At 39.4% G+C, this 21,199-nt stretch overlaps 1 protein-coding gene across 4 annotated transcripts in view; it reads right to left on the bottom strand.

Annotated features, from left to right (window-relative positions):
- vezt (vezatin, adherens junctions transmembrane protein) overlaps nucleotides 1–21,199 on the bottom strand; it is a 114,718-nt gene that overhangs the window by 47,878 nt on the left and 45,641 nt on the right. For 2 of the 4 annotated variants that reach the window (XM_059987775.1, XM_059987776.1), the window contains exons 4-6: nucleotides 16,247–16,333; nucleotides 7,754–7,929; nucleotides 373–651 (exon numbers count right to left, since the gene is read on the bottom strand). In XM_059987775.1, the coding sequence (XP_059843758.1) occupies nucleotides 373–651; nucleotides 7,754–7,929; nucleotides 16,247–16,333 (542 nt within the window). Of the gene's footprint in view, nucleotides 1–372; nucleotides 652–7,753; nucleotides 7,930–12,566; nucleotides 13,192–16,246; nucleotides 16,334–21,199 lie in introns of those variants that run through there. The other 2 variants (XM_059987778.1, XM_059987777.1) reach the window with 2 other exon arrangements.

Below are 21,199 nucleotides of genomic sequence, written 5' to 3'. Positions count from 1 at the left end.
AGCATTTGGCAAGCAACTAACATAGCAGGCATTAATCAAGAGGTGTGCTGTTTTATGTTACTGATTAGTTGCCATTGCATCTCTGCTTTCTTCTGGCGAGATGATAAAAAACACTTCCCCAGACTGCACAAAGTTAAACCGACAAGTTTTCAGACAACTTTATTAGTTAGCTATAAATTCTTTAAATGGTGATAACCTCACTCGTATGCTTCTTGCATTCATTTCACTACGCATATGCTTAAAATTACAATGTTTTGATCTTAAGATATACCACTTAGTTTCAAATGACTGAGGAGATTTACACTGAACAAGATATGCTAAAATGTGATCAAGTAGGTACAAACACTGTAATATGTATAAAAAGGAACTCACAGCACGAATCCTCTTGAAATAACCTCTATCTCCTGAATCTGCCGCAGGGTTTTTCGTACAAGACCGGAGAAAGCATGGCTATTTGCCACCAGATTTTCAAGACATTCACTGCATTTTCTCATGGATTGCTGAAACCTGGCCCTTTTCCATAAGCCAAGGCTTCTGGAAACCATATAAAGACCAAGGACAAACATTTCTACCATGACCCAAGGGAAAGTGTCACTCACATTTGAGGTCATTATGAAGATACCAGCAAATGCAACCAATATAGAAAGATCCCTAGTATAAAAGAAGAAACACAAACTTAGTAATCTTGAAAGTTGTTTTTGAACTTTAAGAGACCAAAATTAAATGCCCTCAAGAATTCACTATTTTTTCCCATAACAAATCATTTGTACTTTTTCTATAATACTACAGAGTTTCAGAGTTGGTGTTACTGTCTTGACATTAATCGTTCTGTTCATGCAGATTCTGAAAGTAACAATGAGCAGTTGCTTGAAATAGCATTGTCCATTTAGTAAAATGATTGAAAATGCGTCAGATGCAGAATTAGAACAAATTCCTCAGAATCAAGTGTGATTTTCAAAATTACCCAAGTTCTTGGCCAAAAAGAAGAGTCATCCACATGTCTAGAAGCATCACAGTCCAGACCTCATTCAACGTTCATAATATGACTTTAATTAATGAACGTTAAATGAAGTTCCAAGGAAACAATACTCGAGCACTTTAATCGATCCTGGTACCTCTGACTCAAATCAGGTAACTCAGATGTGAATCTGATACATCATTTTAGTCTTAGCAGTAAACAGATTTAATCAGATGAGCTGTTTAAAATGTGAAGTTCAGAAACAAGAAACACCCAGGACTGCAGTTACAGAAGGATTATAACTCAGAGTTACAAAACAGCAAATGAGACTCCCAGCTTTCTCTCTCTGGCACTCCACATGAAAACAGCAAAAAATTGTAAAATCATCTGGGTAATAACAGGCCTGAAAAATTAAATTCTAATGGGACATGGAAGATTATGTGCCAGGAAAGATTAAAGAGGACATAGCAGAAATTTCAACAAATCTGAAAGTAATGCAGAAGATGATTTCAAGACACAAGAGTGACTGCAGATGCTGTAAACTTGGAGAAAAACACAAAATGCCGGGTTCTCAGTGAGTCAGGCAGCATCTATGGACGGAAATGGATGGAGCCATTTCAGGTCAAGACCCTTCATCAGGACTTGTTAGGGATCTAACTGGAAACTCCTTCTGTCCATTTTCTTCCCAGCATTTTGTGTGCTGCTCCAGAAGATAATTTCCACTGGATTATGAAGTTGAGTCAAGCAGTAGAAATTTATAATTCATATTAAAACCATAAAAAGACAATTAAATAAAACAATTTCATAAGTACGCAAGATGTGTCAAAAGGCCTGTACGGTTCTATATAGGAGTAGATCATACATAACTTAAAATGGATTTTTATTCAGTAGGATTAAGGGTGATCTAACCTTAGCCTCAACTTCATTTTGTTGCCTGTTCTAATAATCCCAAAAATGCATGAATCAGTCTTGAATATATTCAGCTTCTCATGCTCAATTTAGAGTTCGAAACACTCAAAGAGCCACTGAGAGAAGAAATTACTCCTCATTTCCACCTTAGATAGAAGAACTTTTATTCTGCAATAGTAACCCCCATTCCAGATTAAAAATACACCTACAGGGCGAAATCTGAAATTTCCTCATCTTCCGACCCATTGCTCCTCCTCAGAACTTTGTTTCAGTAAGATCCCCTCTAATGAATACAGGGCCAGCTTGATTAATTATTGCTCATAAAGTATCCTCTTCAAACAAAAATCAATATATTGAACTTCCTCCAACACTTCTTTAGTAAGACCAAATTATATGCAGTACTCCAAGTACGTTCTCAATAGCCTTCTAAACACTGTAGCTAGACTTTTGTGTTCTGTTTTATGGGGTCTTACAACATAGAAACAGACCCTTCAACCCACTGAGTGTGACTGGTGTCAAGCATCAATCCCAACATTAATCCCATTTTATTCCCTCTGCATTCCTATCAATTCTGCCAATCACCTAAACTCTAGGGCAGGGGTTCCCAACCTGGGGGGGTCTGCACCCCCAGGAGATGCAAGATGGAATTTCAGGGGGTCCGGTAAAGAGTGGCTTGTGTCCTTGAGTGACGAGTCACGAGTCATCACTCAGCCAGTTGCCAGTGTGCCTTGAGAAGTGGTAGTAACATTTGTCCCAAGCACACTCTAATCTCCCGCTGCCCGAGTTGAGAGAGACGTAAACTCACTCCGGTCTCCCGCTGCCCGAGTCAGCGTTGAGGATTGTCATCAGTGTTACCTGGGAAGTTACACCTCAGAGTTGAGGAGTCTCATCAATTTTAGCTAGAAGGTTACATCTCAGAGTTAAAAATCATCTCATAATGCCAAAATCTTTATGCATCCTGAATCAACCATCGAGTAACAACTTCGCGTTAAAACCAAACCCGCAGACAGGTAAATTATTCAATTATAATATTTAAAAAAGCCGCATTTTGATAAAAAAGCAGCTGAAGTCATTCATTCGTATTTGTCTCAATGCAATAACGAGGTTTTTGAATTTCAAAGGTTTTTTTTCTCTTGAAAGGTTTTTTTCTTGAACCGTTGATAATTTTGAATTGTGTTAGTTGAGCAAGTATCATGGTTAGCACCAAGGACTTTGAATCATGTGGTGGGAGTTCATATCTCAGGTAATCATCGGAAATAGGTGTGTAAATTCAGTAGAGAGTAGCCTAATAAGTCGCATCGCGTCCCCGTAGCATTTCCATCTGACGATTTATCTTGGCATAACCACAGATAATATTGTAATATAAGATTCAAAAGCGTATTTCTCACGATACTTTGCTATAGGCGTGTCTGGCTGAGTAAAGCAGTCATCCCTGACTTAGACATATAGTTTTTCTCACATTTGCTCATATTTTTATCTTTACCCTTAACCCTTCATCATGTCAAAAAGAAAGAAACAGAATGATGACTATGTGTGCTTTGGTTTCTCTTGCACAACAGGAAAGGAAACCCCAGTGCATTCTTTGTAGCGTTGTGTTTTCCAACTCAAATCTGAAGCCATCCAAGCTTCAAGAACAAGCATGGCGGAGCTGATGTTGAATGACATGACGTTCAGTCATTGAAAATCAAAAGAGCTCATTTTGATTCACAAGGAACTCTTCCAAAATTAGGCTTTGTTTCTGTTGAAAAACCACTACTTCTTGCTTCATACCAAGTGGCATATAAAGTGGCCAAATCCAAGAAGCCCCATACAATTGCGGAAGATCTCATCAAGCCACGTGCACTGGAAATGGCAACAATCATCCTGGGCAAAGAAATAAGAAAAAAATTTGAACAGGTGCCCCTATCAAATGTCATTCACAACCAAATCAATGACTTGAGTGAAGATATTTTGGACCAAATCATCTCAGATGTCAGAGCTAGACCTCTTAAAATCTCTGTTCAGTTGGATGAGTCAACTGATGTCTCCAGTTGTAATCAACTCATCACGTTAGTGAGGTATGTCAATGATGGTGCTGTGAAGGAAGATTTCCTGTTTTGTAAAGATCTGAAAACAAACACAACTGCAAAGGATGTGATGCAGCTGGTGAAAGACTTCTTTGCCAAACATGATTTAGATATTAAAGTCATTGGTTCTGTGTGCACTGATTGGGCACTTGCAATGCTTGGAAATAAATTTGGCTTTTCTGCATTGATGAAAAAGGAGATTGCAGACTTGCAAGTTACCCATTGATTTCTTCATTGGCATGTTTTGGCATTAAAAACATTGCCTCAAAATTTGAAGAAAGTCCTTGATACTTGTGTGAAGATCATCAACTGGATCGGGGACATAATTTGAACCATCGCATCTTCAAATCATTTTGTGAGGATATGGGAAGTGAGCATTCAATTTTGTTTTTCCACACAGAAGTCCGGTTGTAACGAGGATAAGCTTTAACCTGCTTCTTTGAACTGCTGGAAGAAATCAAAGTTTTTCTGGAGAAGAGTAAATGTGATCTGGTTGGGGCAATGGAATCACAGGAATTCGCCCAAATGCCTGCTTACTTAGCTGACATTTTCGCTTGTATGAATGACCTGAGTGTTTCTCTTCAAGGAAAAAGGATAAACATATTGAAGGCTTGTGAAAACTTGAATGTCTTCAAAGAAAAGTTATGTCTTTGGCATCAAAGGATGGAAAGAAGCAGTCTCTCAAATTTTCCTTCACTAGAAGAGATGGTACCCAATTTTCCTCGGGATCAATAAAGTATGTCTGTCTGTCTGATGATGCTGGATCCATAACTCCTACTGTGCGTGAAGAAATTGTGGCTCATTTGGAAATGCTGTCAAAATCATTTTATGGATATTTTGCTGCTGGAGACTTGAAGATTTCAGAAGAATGGATCATGAATCCATAGTCCAACAATTTGGAGAAAATGTCAGATGATGAAGAGCTTGTCGTGGTTTTTCGTGCCTCACAAATGACTAGGAGACGCAGAAGAGTCTTCAAGAAGGGTTAAACTTTAATTTGCAAATCAAAGCTAGTCGCTAATTGCCCACCGATCCCCGGACACAGCATTTTTTTATAGCAATCTCCTGGTCCAGTTTCACACGTATGTCCCAGTGACTTAATGATGTTCTAATCTACATCTTTTAGCTACCTCTCATTAACACACCATTGTCTTTTACATTCCTAAGATTTCATTCTCTAGCAAATAGCAAGTTTATATTCTTAATACTTCATTCTCCTGCTAAACTGGGTACATGCATAGCAAATAGCAAACTCAGAACTGACTAATGTTCTAATCTACATCTCTTAGCTGCCTCTCATTAACACACCATTGTCTTCTACGTTCCTAGGATTTCATTTTGGTTACATGCATAGCAAGCTGACTACATAGTTTTGGTTAAACAGCAAATAATACAAGTTTTATACTCCATAATATTTTTATACTCCAATAAGCTGAAGGAAGATCTTATTGATTTGCGGACAAATCGAGCTCTTGAAATGCAGTTTGAAAGCAAGACTGGAGGAGTTTTGGTGTGCAGCACTGGATACGTTCCCAAGACTTGGTGGAAAAGCACTCCGTGTCCTCATTCCATTTGCAACAACATACTTGTGTGAATCTGGATTCAGTTCTCTTTAGTCAATCAAGACAAAATCTAGGAACTGCCTGAATCCACAGGCAGACCTGCAGATCGCAGTCAGCAAGAAAGTTCCACGTTTTGACAAAATCATGAATGAGAAGCAGGAGCAAAGAAGTCATTGAATTTTATGTTCACAACTGGGATTGATTTTACTGTTTACAAGTTTTTCTGAATAAATTAGAATCTAATTGCTCAATTTATATTTGCATTTTATGCACTGAGTTAAAAGCTTTTTTTTAAAAGTTCAATTTGTTCACCCGTAATATTGTATGTGGTTTAATTTGTGGCTCAAAAATTAGAAATTAGACTTCTTCATCTTCAAATGTGATATTACTTTTGTAGGGGATGAGAACATTAATCAAACATTTCCGAGGGGTGTGGGGCATAGAAAAGGTTGGGACCCACCGCTCTAGGGACAACTTACAGTGGCAAATTAACCTACCAGCCCATAGGAAACTTTAATACCTAGCAGCAATCCATGGACTTACAGGTAGAATACGCAAAGAACAAACAAACAGTGCACAAGTGTACAGGTGAATGAAATTATTGTTACTCTGGATCAATGCAGCATAAAACACTTGATAAGCATAAAGAACACAATAAAAAGCACAAATACATAAATATAAAAGCAATCCATTTAAACACTGTTACACACACTGTGGGTATCTTACCCACAGTATCTTATGTGGGATACTCAATTACATCTTATGACCATGATGTAATTGAGTATCTGGTGAGCATGATGTAATTGTCTTGTGATGGTGGGGTGATGTAATTTCCCAGCAGTGTGAGGTCACGTGATGACATTTTACAACAGGTATAAAATGTCTGCTGTGACGCAGGGGTTTTTGTGTTGAGTCGTCATTTAATTCATCAGTTACTCCGTTATGCTGTGTATTTGTCTCATGACACAGTTTCATTTTAAAGTGGGGTTTTACTTTCTATTGTAAGGTACAGAATCACTGTACCGGCAGCTTCGCCAATCGCTGCCAGTTTTGTTCGATGTATCTTTGATTTAATTTTCAAATCTAAGTATTGGAGAGTGAAGACTTTACCAAAGTATGGGAATGCAAAGGATCGAGTAAAGTTGGTGTCGTTTGGCGGTTTAATACAGGATCCGCCTTATTGAATCTTCGTTCAGAAAATAGTGACCTGCCTCTGAGATAACCCCTGCCTGAAAGAGCAGAAAGGGTTGTGCAGTGTTATTCACCAAGAAAAAGGTCAGTTCCTTTAAGCCATTTTTATTTCCTTTGTCATGAATCCTTCATACAAGGCATACTTTAGCTGGGATCAGCAGTAACATCTCGTCATCCAGGAATTCGTTACTTCAGGGAAGTCCCTCCTAATTGACTGTATAAGTCACCTGGACTTTTGTATTCACCATTTTAAGACTGTGTTCACATTTACCACTTTAAGAACTGTTCCAGAATTGCCGTATAGCAGTTAACTTCTGGTTAAGTTAGTCATTTGTTTACTTTTCATTTTTGTTGAGCAGAGTTTAATAAATGTTTATTTGTTTATAAAAAAAACCTCGACTCAATTTTATATTCATTGTTGCCGGACTTGTACCGTAACAACACAATGTGCAACTAACCATTTGAGTGTGGCCAAGTAGGGGCAGTGTTCGAGTGGAACGTTTAAACCTGATTTTTCTTTTTTTTAAATAAATAGAATACGGAAATGCTTCGGGCTCCACACCACCCTCTCTTCATTAGTAGACATGAACATAGAACCACACTATATTACTTCGAATGATTTTTTTAGTTTATGGTAGCTTTCTGTCTCTATTCAGGAGGTGAATGGTACTATCCTGGAATATGGAAAATTAACTATGGTCTTTAAAGCTAGTGAGACTTGACCTCCAGATGATATTTTTAAGCAGCTCCAGAGTGGTCATCACTTCTGAAACTCCATTCCAGACGGCTCAGTGTGAGTAAACTCTACAGCGGTACCCCAATACTAGTCAGATATTCTTATTAAGAATTTGTGTGTTATGAAGGTGGGTGGCCTTGTTTAATTTTGTTACCACCTACATTAGGCAAAAAAAGGCAACATGAAACCATCACAAATGGCTTACAAATTTTGTATGCATACAAATAATTTGCATTTTCAAACAGTTTAATAAATAACTGATGTATAAATTTTTGTAATATAAAAAAGGCATACTGTTACAAAGAGCAAGAACAAACTATAGGAAACATACCAAATGCTAGGAATTCTGGACAGCCACCAGGCTGGCAGGTAGCCATTTCTCTGTTGCTGAGCCTGTGCTGAGCTCAGGATGCTGGGGTCCAGGAGTTCAATCAGCTCCACATCCTCCTGCAGAAGCACTTCCTGCTCCAGGATGGTGCATAGAGCGTGCCGTTGAAAATCAATATCCTTGGTAAGCAGGCAAGAGAATAATGGGTTACTATTTTTGTAAAGTATATAAAGGATTTGAAATACGTAGAGTGCTTACAGTTAGCTGCAGGTAGCTTAAAAATATATTGCTCATTTTGATTTGGTATTCTGGATGTTTTTTTCCAGTACATGAAAACATTTTAAAGCAATAACACAAAGCAACAATCTCAGTAAGAAAGTCTAAAAATGACATGCACAAAAACTGAGGTTCATCCCTGCAGGCAAAATACTACTTCAGCAGTTAAAATACAATCCTAAAGTCTCTACTATTTCCATCTAAGGCTCACATGCTGCTTTCAACCCTATGGGTCTCACATTGTTCGTGAGAAGCAACACTAACACTAACAGGAAAAGTTTTAAAGAGGCATCAGTAGTTTTACTTGGGACCGGATTTGATTAAGTCCTGCAACCAGTGTTTGGGTAGCTATTTCCCTCAATCTTCCATTCCACTGTCAAGTTACAATAGAAAACAGTTTCTGCATGGAACTATCAGGTTTGACTACTTCACTGAGAAAATGAATTAAAAAGTCATGATCTAGGATCTTTGTAAATAGCTGTCAATAAGAAAAAGGCACTAGAAGAATTGATCAAGTACACCCCAGACTAATCCTTTTCCTTTTCAAAAATTTGTGCTATGAAATTGTTATTAGAAAAAATATCAGTGGCAACATAATTCCTTAAAGATGCAAATTTCTTTGAAAAGAGATGCAGTGAGTCCAATGCTGCCTGAGATAACAGGAACTTGGAAGCCACCCACCATCAAAGGGTTACACCAGGGGTTCCCAACCTGGGGTGCCCGCACCTCCTGGAGGTGCGGGATAGGATTTCAGGGGGTGCGACAAAGAGTGGCTTGTGTCCTTGAGTGACGAGTCATCGCTCAGCACACTGCCAGTGTGCCTTGAGAAGTGGTAATAACGTTTGTCCCAAGCACACTCCAGTCTCCCGCTGCCCGAGCCGAGAGAGACGTAAACTCACTCCGGTCTCCCGCTGCCCGAGTCAGCATTGAGGATTGTCATCAGTGTTACCTGGGAAGTTACACCTCAGAGTTGAGGAATCTCATCAATTTTAGCTAGAAAGTTAAATCTCAGAGTTAAAAATCATCTCATAATGCCAAAATCTTTATGCATCCTGAATCAACCATCGAGTAACAACTTCGTGTTAAAACCAAACCCGCAGACAGGTAAATTATTCAATTATAATATTTAAAAAAGCCGCATTTTGATAAAAAGCAGCTGAAGTCATTCATTCGTATTTGTCTCAATGCAATAACGAGGTTTTTGAATTTCAAAGGTTTTTTTTTCTCTTGAAAGGTTTTTTTCTTGAACCGTTGATAATTTTGAATTGTGTTAGTTGAGCAAGTATCATGGTTAGCACCAAGGACTTTGAATCATGTGGTGGGAGTTCATATCTCAGGTAATCATCGGAAATAGGTGTGTAAATTCAGTAGAGAGTAGCCTAATAAGTCGCATCGCGTCCCCGTAGCATTTCCATCTGACGATTTATCTTGGCATAACCACAGATAATATTGTAATATAAGATTCAAAAGCGTATTTCTCACGATACTTTGCTATAGGCGTGTCTGGCTGAGTAAAGCAGTCATCCCTGACTTAGACATATAGTTTTTCTCACATTTGCTCATATTTTTATCTTTACCCTTAACCCTTCATCATGTCAAAAAGAAAGAAACAGAATGATGACTATGTGTGCTTTGGTTTCTCTTGCACAACAGGAAAGGAAACCCCAGTGCATTCTTTGTAGCGTTGTGTTTTCCAACTCAAATCTGAAGCCATCCAAGCTTCAAGAACAAGCATGGCGGAGCTGATGTTGAATGACATGACGTTCAGTCATTGAAAATCAAAAGAGCTCATTTTGATTCACAAGGAACTCTTCCAAAATTAGGCTTTGTTTCTGTTGAAAAACCACTACTTCTTGCTTCATACCAAGTGGCATATAAAGTGGCCAAATCCAAGAAGCCCCATACAATTGCGGAAGATCTCATCAAGCCACGTGCACTGGAAATGGCAACAATCATCCTGGGCAAAGAAATAAGAAAAAAATTTGAACAGGTGCCCCTATCAAATGTCATTCACAACCAAATCAATGACTTGAGTGAAGATATTTTGGACCAAATCATCTCAGATGTCAGAGCTAGACCTCTTAAAATCTCTGTTCAGTTGGATGAGTCAACTGATGTCTCCAGTTGTAATCAACTCATCACATTAGTGAGGTATGTCAATGATGGTGCTGTGAAGGAAGATTTCCTGTTTTGTAAAGATCTGAAAACAAACACAACTGCAAAGGATGTGATGCAGCTGGTGAAAGACTTCTTTGCCAAACATGATTTAGATATTAAAGTCATTGGTTCTGTGTGCACCGATTGGGCACCTGCAATGCTTGGAAATAAATGTGATCTGGTTGGGTCAATGGAATCACAGGAATTCGCCCAAATGCTGCCTTCAAAGAAAAGTTATGTCTTTGGCGTCGAAGGATGGAAAGAGACAGTCTCTCAAATTTTCCTTCACTACAAGAGATGGTTGATGATGCTGGATCCATAACTCCTACTGTGCATGAAGAAATTGTGGCTCATCTGGAAATGCTGTCAGAATCGTTTGATGGATATTTTGCTGCTGGAGACTTGAAGATTTCAGAAGAATGGATCATGAATCCATATTCCAACAATTTGGAGAAAATGTCAGATGATGAAGAGCTGAAGGAAGATCTTATTGATTTGTGGACAAATTGAGCTCTTGAAATGCAATTTGAAAGCAAGACTTTGGAGGAGTTTTGGTGTGCAGCACTGGATATGTTCCCAAGACTTGGTGGAAAAGCACTCCATGTCCTCATTCCATTTGCAACAATATACCTGTATGAATCTGGATTCAGATCTCTTTTGTCAATCAAGACAAAATCTAGGAATCGCCTGAATCCACAGGCAGACCTGCGGATCGCAGTCAGCAAGCAAGTTCCACGTTTTGACAAAATCGTGAATGAGAAGCAGGAGCAAAGTCATTGAATTTTATGTTCACAATTGGAATTGATTTTACTGTTTACAATTTTTTCTGAATAAATTAAAATCTAATTGCTCAATTTACATTTGCATTTTATGCACTGAGTTAAAAGCTTATTTTCTTAAGTTCAATTTGTTCACCCACAGTATTGTATGTGGTTCAATTTGTGATTCAAAAATTAGAAATTAGACTTCTTCATTTTCAAATGTGATATTACTTTTGTAGGGGGTGCGAACATTAATAAAACATTTCCTAGGGGTGTGGGGCATAGGAAATGTGTGGTGTGGAGACTGAAAAGAGGATGCTGTCCAAGTTGCATGCTATCTTGGACAATGACTCCCATCCACTCCATAATGTACCGGTTAGGCATAGGAGTACATTCAGCCAGAGGCTCGTTCCACCGAGATGTAACACTGAGCGTCATAGGAAGTCATTCCTGCCTTTGGCCATCAAACTTTACAACTCCTCCCTCGGAGTGTCAGATACCCTGAGCCAATAGGCTGGTCCTGGGCTTGTTTCCACTTGGCATGATTAACTTATTATTATTTAATTATTTATGGTTTTATATTGCTATATTTCTACACTTTTCTTGGTTGGTGCGGCTGTAACGAAATCCAATTTTCCTCGGGTCTGTCTGTACGTCTGTCTGTCTGTACGTCTGTCTGTCTGTCATAGAAAAGGTTGGGAACCACTGGGTCACACAATTTGTGAAGGAGTGTTGTTGGTGAGAGAAAGGGTCTTTGTTAACTCTATCCCTTCTTTGTCAATCCAGCCTGATTTCCTCAACTCCATGTCAGCCACAGGTTTCCATGGTAGGAATTCATTTGAAAACAATGACCCACAACCTGTGGGTCACAATGCAAGATATGCAGCAGCTGCCATCTTCAAAATGAGCAAGAATAGTTTTAATTCTCTTACAAACCATAACAACAATTTCTTAAAGAAGGTTGCCTCAATTTCACAATTACATTTGTGGCTTCCACTCTGGTGTTATTGCTATATGCAGCATCATCTTTGCACATTGAAAATCCCTAAGGTCCAATTCCTAGTACAAGGAGGATGAGAGGTGTCTTATAGAGGTGTACAAGATGATAAAAGTCTCTGGCTATCAACAGATTAGGTTAAAAGATTGACACAACATCATGGGCCAAAGGTCTTATACTGTGTGGTAACGTTCTATGTTTTAAGTCTTTGGCTTTGTCAGTGTTAAGCTGAATAAAGTTCTCAATCATCCATTACTTGAAGTTAGATAATAATTATTGAGATAACTTGGTAGTAACTGACCCTTGGGCAGTGAAGGTAGACAAAGCAAACTGTCAGTAAATAATTTCTGGCTCAGTGGTGATAGAAATGATATTTTAACATAGAAATCGTTAATGGAATGGAGGCTCAGTTAAACTGATTAGTAGTGTATACCATCTTACAAAAGATACAAGAGACTGCAGATGCAGGGAGCTGGAGAGAAAAGCAAGCTGCTGAATGGCCTAAATTGGCACAAGCAAACAATCAGTAGCAATATCCAGCAGACAGTTCAAGAAACTACTTATTTTACTTCTTTCAAATATGATTCTACTACCAAGCTGTGTGTGACAGTAACCTGCAATTTACATTTTGAGGTGTGTTTTGGGGTCGACTGAGTGATCTGACACTTTGCTGTCTCTGAGGGAGTTCAGTGACTTTGGGAGCAAAGTGCATGGCCTGGAGACCTGGAAGTGGGATGTTAGCCAATAATTGACTCCACTGCTTCTCTCCAATTGAGGCGCGAGCAAGGTTGAAGTAAATGAAGACATGACCAGAGGCGAGCAGGCGTTCGGCGCTGTCTGCCTGCGTTTGTTTTTCCTCTTCCTCTAGTTAGCTGTTGTCGGAGCAAAGTGCAGGAGTCTTGGGTTCCACGTTGCAAGGATTGATCAGCAAGGCTTGTGTCTGTGGACTTGTTTTGAGGTTCATGTTGTATGTGTTACCGGATTCTGGTTACTAATTTTTTGCTGTTTTTCAGTGATTTGATCGGGGTGATCAGTTGGGATTGGGGCACTTGGGCAAAGATTGGCTTTTCAGCCCGGAGTCAGCTAGCTGAACTGAACAAAAGTGAAAACTCCTCATCTCCTGGTTTGATATTCTATGTGTAGTTCACTCGCTTTTAGCAGTGCAGTTTGCGCAATTCCTTTTCTTCTTCACATTGGGCATTTGATATTTTCTTTGAATGGGTTCCATAGTTTCTTTGTTTCATGGCTGCCTGCAGGGAGGACAAATCTCAGAGGTTTATTCTGTATAAATACTTTGATAATAAACGTACTTCAAATCTTTGAACTCAGCAGGTCAGGCAATATCAGTGGAGGCAAAAGGGATAGTCGACATTTCAGGTCAAGACCCTGCATCATCTTTGTCCCAATTCACCATCTTACAGAAGTCTAACAATGATTTTGCCCGGGGCTTCAAATTTGTTGGCATTGTTAAGACTTACAATAGTGCCATACATTTCTTTAAGGATCTTATAGCTTGAAGTATTTAACACTCAGTGACCTAAGTGGAAACCCAGGAGTGCAATAATAGCTATCCCCAAAATTAGACCAGCATAATGTAATACTAAATCTTCTCCAATTTCTTCAGCTAAGGAGCAGAAAAGACTCAAGTCAATTTACAGAAATTTTGAACAAAATTTATACTCAAATCTTGTCTCAAATTCCCTCGGCACAGAATCTCCTTTTACAATAATAAGAAAAAACATGCCACACTATTATCTCATTTAAACAGTTCCACCTCAGACTTGCTGTCCGTCTTTACTGTCCCCATGGCTCTATTTGCTAATTTCTAAGGTGCTTACATAAAAGGAATGGCAGGGACACAATTCCTTCCCTATTCCAAGATTTATTACTGAGCTTGTAAAAGTTAAGCCGGTCACTCCCCTCTCTCCCTACAGTGGCTACTTTATGCAAACATGTGTGAATAAAGTAATTCCCACTATAACATATTTAACTGTTTTGACTGGACACTGAAAACAAGGAGTATTGTATTACTTGTCTCATTTGGTGGGAGAGTACAGAGGAGATTTACTAGAATGGTACCTGGGATTCAGCACCTAAGTTACAGAGAGAGGTTGAACAAGTTAGGTCTTTATTCTTTGGAGTGTAGAAGGTTAAGTGGGGGGACTTGATAGAGGTATTTAAAATTATGAGGGGGATAGATAGAGTTGACGTTGATAGGCTTTTTCCATTGAGAGTAGGGGTGATTCAAACAAGAGGATATGAGTTGAGAGTTAGGGGGCAAAAGTTTAGGGGCAACATGAGGGGGAGTTTCTTTACTCAGAGAGTGGTAGCTGTGTGGAATGAGCTTCCAGTAGAAGTGGTAGAGGCAGGTTCAATATTGTCATTTAAAGTAAAATTGGATATGTATATGGACAGGAAAGGAACGGCGGGTTATGGGCTGAGTGCAGGTCAAGGGACTAGGTGAGAGTAAGCATTCGGCATGGACTAGACGGGCCGAGATGGCCTGTTTCTGTGCTGTAATTGTTATATGGTTATATGTTGGAATCAGATTAATCGCCCATTTTGCACCTGGCTTTACTTTACAATTCCTTTGAATTCACTGGAAAGTAAAACAGGCAATTGATATACAAAATGCTGGAGGAACTCAGCAGGTCAGGCAGTATCCATGGAAAGGAATAAAGAGTCCATATCTTCATCAAATCCAAAACGTCAGCTCTTTATTCTGTTCTGTAGATACTACCAGATCTGCTGAGTTCCTCCAGCGTTTTGTGTTGTTACTCTGGATTTCCAGCAACTGCAGAATCTCCTGCGTTTATGAATTAATCTGATTGTGCCCGCTTCACAATGAGTAGGCTTGATTAAAATTGCCCTCTTAAGAGCTCAGTGCTGGATGGAATGTAAACATTACTCAGAGATGGTACTAAAATCTGGGTTGTTTTCTTAAAACAAAACTGTGCAATTTCAATTGAAACAAAATACATAAGTATTACCCTCTGAACTCTCCTGTACAATCAGAAATTCCAAAACATTGGTATTTCAGATAAGACTACTGTTTTAATGCAATAAAAAGAATTAAATCCTTGCAATTGATGGGTTCTAGTAAATATAGTTGCAGTCCAAAACTGACAGATAGGATTATTTAGCTATTCTTACAATCTGGGTACCACAGTGTAGGGGTTGTTACTGGATTAGCAGCCTGACTGTCTGAATCTCAGAGACACAGTTGAAATCTCATCATAACAGTCATTAAACAAATCGCACTAGCTATAACTATGCCATTGGTTAACCAGTGTCCTTCAGCGATTGCATTCTGTCATCATTGTCCAGTCTGGTCTTTAAATGACTCTAGAGCTATGACTATGACTGATTTTTAAATCTACCCCAGTTCAGGATCAATTAGGTTTGGATAGCTAGCAATGCCTGCACCCCATGAACAAATAAAAAACAATTAGCTCCATACATCAATTCCCAACCATCCATTCATGTAAAATAAAGAGCTTGCTTACTCAAGTCATAATTAATTAAACTCTGTCATCTTTGAATGATTTCAAAAGGCATAACTTCTGAGTTGCTAAGGGAAGTGAAAGTCTTAGCTACTTCAATGTGCAAAGTGGTGAAATATTCATTAATGCTATTAACTGAACAGCAGGATCAAATTTTCAAAGCCGAGTTTTGGAAAAAAAACATGGTAGGGTGAGAAGGAAACAAGAAACCAATATTTAAAAGTATTTAATTTATATTATATATCCTGTGTTAACAGCAGTGGTGGAGAACTCAAGAATCTGCTTCAGCACTATGTTACATGGAAAAGATCTGCCAAGTTAGCCTTTGGCATAAGATTGGCTCTTTGGTGTGCACAGTAAAGCGGGGTGCGAGATCCATACATTTTATACAGCTACCACTACAATATGTCTTGTAAGCAATGAGATCAACTTAATAATAAACACAAGACATTCAGCATGTGCTGGACATCTAGAAGAACACACACACACAATGCCAGAGGAACTCAGCAGGTCAGGTAGCATCTATGGAGAGGAATAAACAGTTGATGTTTGGGCTGAGACTATTAACTTAATCAAGTACTTCAATCCTAGGAAGACAAAGTTCACAGTGCCTTTCTTTTTCCATTACAACAAGCATGGTCAGTAATATGCAACAGCAGTATAAGATTCTAGACTCTTAATGTTTTATTTTATATGAAAAAGGGTAGATAATACATCAAAGAAAATTTATTGATGAATACAAATGGTATGAACTCTAAGGTAGAAACTCTCTGGGATGCAAGAGAATTGTACAAAGGTTTACCAGTAATTCCAAATCTTCCCTTCTCTTAACTTCAGAGAACGGATTCCATTTTTGAACAATTTCAAAACTCTTTGACAAGAAGCTCCTCTGCAAAAAATAACAAATGGAAATATTTAGTTCTCTGTCGTAATTCCAACCAAGTATCCTGTTAAACAGACTAGGAAAAATGGTTATCAAAATACCCACATGAACTGCAGCAAAGCAAAATAAAAATTACTCCTCCTATAAGATATTTAAGGAGCTTTTCAGCCTTTCTCATTCCAACATTCCTCACACTCTAGGACAGGGGTGTCAAACTCAAATACACAGTGGGCCAAAATTAAAAAATCGGTACAAGTCGAGGGCTGGACTGGCTCAGCATTTATTGCAAAACTTATTGAAATGAATTTATTACACATATTAACCTGGAACTAACAAAGCTTAGGTTATTGCCTACAAAAACAATTGAACATTAAATAAATAAAAAATCAGTTGCACATTTTATGACATATGTCAACGATAATAAATCAGATCTGATTCTGACTAAAGTGGATGTGTAATGGATTCTTTTCCCCTGCCCATGAGACTCTGCAAAATATTTGTTCGTGTCTTCTTCTCTCCCCTCGATTACAAAACAACACGTACAAACAAGTTGGATGAACTCAGGTCAGGCAGCATCCATTTTGACTGCTCATTTCAACGGATGCTGCCCGACCTGCTGAATTCATCCAGCTTGTTTGTATGTGTTGATTTGACCACAGCACCTGTAGTGTACTTTGTGTTTACAAAATAACGTTGCTTGGAGATGAAGCTCTTCTGCTGGATACTTTGAGCAATTCATGATCTCCCTCACCACTCAGAAGATCAAATCCAGCTGCTTGGTCACAGTTTTATTCTTAAAGGGAAATAATAATGAAGTTTAAAATCACAGTTATATAGTACACAAAAGGCCCTTTGGTCCATCATGTGCATGCCAACCATTTAGCCCATCGACACTGATACACGGTATGATTCTGGATAAATTAGGATGTAATTTCCCCGATACTCTATTTGAATTTAGCTAAAGGGCTGAGGAGCAGCATTGTAGGGTACCAGCTAGTGTGATGCTTTAAAGCAGCAGTGATCAGGGTTCAATTCCCATCGCCACTTGTAAGGAGGGTTTTTCCTTTCCCTGTGACTGCATGGGTTTCCTCCAGGTGCACCAGTTTTTTTCCCCCCACATTCCAAAGATGCACAAATTAGTAAGAATTAATATGTTGAGGGCATGCTACTTTGGTACTGGAAACTTAACAACATTTGCAAACTGCCCCAGCATGTCTTTGGACTTTTTTGGTCATTGATGCTAATGACGCATTTCACTGTATGTTTCAATGTGTCAATGTACATGTGATAGCTAAGATAATCTTTAAATTCCAGCAACAGAAGTATTGCTTCAGTTTCTCAAGGACGTTGGTCAAGGTAATACTAAGTAAGGTATTAGTAGATGCCTGCACAGCTATTCTTACGTCATTGGAATTTGTGAATTGAGGTAATAATGATTTGACTGTAACAGTTTAGCTCCTCTTTATCCAAGATTTCAGTAACTCTGTCACAGATGATGGATTCTGATATCTACCAAACAACAGCTGTTAAACTGAAGTTGGTGGCTATTTGGTTTCTCAATTCCTCTCTCATCAAATATATTTTACATTTTCCATCTAAACACACAGAAAATCCTTCACACAGCTCCAAAATACAGTGGCCACTTTTTTAGTACACCTAATTGTTAATGCAAATATGTAATCAGTCAGGCATGTGACAGTAATTCAATGCATAAAAGCATGTAGACATGGTCAAGCTGTTCAGTTGTTCAGACCAAACATCAGAATGTGATCTAAGTGATTTTGTCCCTGGAATGATTGTTAATGCTTGATGGGGTGGTTTGAGTGGCTCAGAAATTGTTGATTTGCTGGATTTTCACACACAACAGTTTCTTAGAGCTTACAGAGAATGGTGCAGAAAAACAAAAAACATCCAGTAAGTGGCAGCTCCATTGGCGAAAGCACCTCATTAGAGAGGTCAGAGGAGAATGGCCAGACTGGCTCATGCTGACAGTAACTCAAATAACATGCTCAGGTTGGAGGAGCAACACCTCATAATATGTTTGGGTAGCCTCTAACTTGATGGCATAGACATCGATTTCTTTAACTTCCAGTAATTTCTTCCACACTCTCCTTTCTATCTTTTATCTATTCCCCATTCTGGTTCCCTCTCACCCCTTCTCTTCTTTCTGCTCACTTGTGCCTCCTTCCCTTTCTCACATGGTCCACTGTCCTCTGTTAGATTCCTCCTTCAGCCCTTTAGCCCTTCCACCAAATCACTCATTGCTCAGTTTCTTACTTTACACCCACCCCCAGCTTCACCTCATCTGGTTCCACCTATCACCTGCCAGCCTGTACTCCTTCTCCCACACATAATTTTATTCTGGTTGCAAATACAAAAATATCTGCAGATGCTGGAAATCCACACATTACACAAAAAATGCTGGAGGAATTCAGCAGGCCAGGCAGCGTCTATAGAAAAGAATAAACAGTCGACATTTCGGGCCAAGACCCTTCATCAGTCCTAAAGAAGGGTCTCAGCCTGAAATGTCAACTGTTCACTCTTTTCCATAAATGTTGCCTGGTCTGCTGAGTTCCTCTAACATTTTTTGTGTATTGCATCTTATTCTTGTTTCTGCCTCTTCCCTTTCCAGTCGTAATGAAGATACTTAGCTCAAAAGGTGGCGGAGAGATTCTTCCATTTCACGCACATCTGCTCTTACCCCATCCTCCCAGCACCCTACCAGGGATAGGGTTCCTCTTGTCCTCACCTATCATCCCACCAGCCTCCACGTCCAGCACATAACTCTCCGAAACTTTTGTCACCTTCAACAGGATCCCACCACCAAGCACGTCTTTCCCTCCCCACACTTTCTGCCTTCCGCAGGGATTGCTCCTTACACAACTCCCTTGTCCATTTGTCCCTCCCCACTGATCTCCCTCCTGTCACTTGCAAGCAGAACAAGTGCCACACTTGCCTTACACATTTTCCCTCACTGCCATCCAGGGCCCTGAACAGTTCATTCAGGTAAGGCAACACTTCACCTGTGAGCCTTTTGGGGTCATTTGCTACGTTTGGTGCTCCTGGTGTGGCCTCCTGTATATCGGTGAGACCTGATGTAGACGGGAAGACTGCTTCACCGAGCATCTACGCTCCGTTCACCAAGACAAGTGGGATCCCATTTTAATTCCACTTCCTATTCCCATTCTGATATGCCCATCCATGGCCTCCTCCACTGTTGTGATAAACCAATCATGTTAGAGGAACAACACCTTATATTCCATTTGGGTAGCCTCCAACCTGATGGCATAAACATTGATTTCTCAAACTTCCAGAAATGCCCCCAACCCACCCCACTTTCTCTATTTCCCTTCCCCTTTCCCCCTATCATCTCATCTCCTTGCCTGCCCATCGCCTTCCTCTGGTGCTCCTTCCCCCTTTTTCTTTCTTCCATGGCCTTCTGTCTCTTTCACCAACTTTCCAGCTCTTTACATCATCCCTCCCCCACCAGGTTGCACTTACCACCTGGTGGTTCTCTTCCCTCCCCCCACCTTTTAAATAAGCTTTTTTCCTCCAGCCCTGCCAAAGGGTTTCAGCCCAAACCGTTGACTGTACTTTTTCCCCCATAGATACTGCCTGACCTGCTGAGTTCCTCCAGCATTTGTATGTTGCTTAAGTTTTCCAGAATCTACAGAATCTCATGTTTATAAGAAGCTCTTGATCATCTCTTGCACTATTAAATTCTGTTAACAACTGGAGTAATCCAGTACTGTTGATAACCAGAGCAATAGAGTATTCTTATAAAGTGTGCATTTTATTTGGATATTTCTATCTTTGTTGAAGGATAACTGAATTGAGGACTGGTTAATGGACAGAAAACAGTAAGAAGATACAGATCATATTGAGTTTGGATTACTAGAATGATGTGGGGATATTAGCATTGTAGTCCCAGCTTTCAAATCTTATCTGAGAAGATCAAGTGTAATATATCCAAGTTTTCTGATGATACAAAACAGTGTAGGTAGCAAGAAGGGCAAAGATTCTCTGAGGCAAACAAGTGATTTACTACACCTTGGCCTGATGAAGATCCTCCACACACCCCAACCCGTAATCCACAATAACCTTTCTCACCATCAACAGCACCTTCATCTGTAAACTTACTGATCAAGCATTGTGCATTCTCATGCAAATCATTTATATACACAATGAATAGCAAGGATCCCTATACCCCTGCAGCATATCACTAGTCACCAGTCTCCATTCTGAGAAATAATCTTCAACCTCCTCCCTCTGCTTCTAACCACCGAGCTAATTTTGAATCCATATAACTGGCTCTCCCTGCTTTATGGACCTGACCAGCCTACCATGTGAGACATTGTTGAGAGTCTTACTAAAGTCCAAATAGAAGACATCCATTGCCCTACCCTTTTTTGTTTCTTTTTCTAAAAACTCTAAAAAGTTTTTCAGGCACAACATCTCACGCACAAAGCAGTGCTAACTCCTCCCAATCAGATTCTATCTATAGAAATGCGGTGATAATAAAACTGATTCTGAATTACACTAGGTACCCTCCAATCCTCAGTAACATCACTAGTGGCTAAACATGAAACAAGAGCCTCCACAATTTCTCCTCTAACTTCTCGCAAAGTCCATGAATGCACTCAGTCAAGCTATCAGGATTTATTCACCTTAATGCACTGTAAAGCTATAAATATCTCCTCCATGGTGATGTGAATGCCATCCAAAACATCTCCACTCATTTCCCTTTATTTCTTGAGCAACTGATTTTCTTCTCAGTAAACACAGGAGAAATTTTCATTAAAAATCTCCTGTGGCTTGAGACAGAGGTGGCCTCGCTGATCACTGAAGGGATCTACTCTCTCCCTAGCCACC

This window comes from Hypanus sabinus, chromosome 13, assembly GCF_030144855.1.
Source record: "Hypanus sabinus isolate sHypSab1 chromosome 13, sHypSab1.hap1, whole genome shotgun sequence".
In the NCBI taxonomy this organism is placed as follows: Eukaryota; Metazoa; Chordata; class Chondrichthyes; order Myliobatiformes; family Dasyatidae; genus Hypanus; species Hypanus sabinus.
This window is presented reverse-complemented; position numbering and strand designations above follow the sequence as displayed.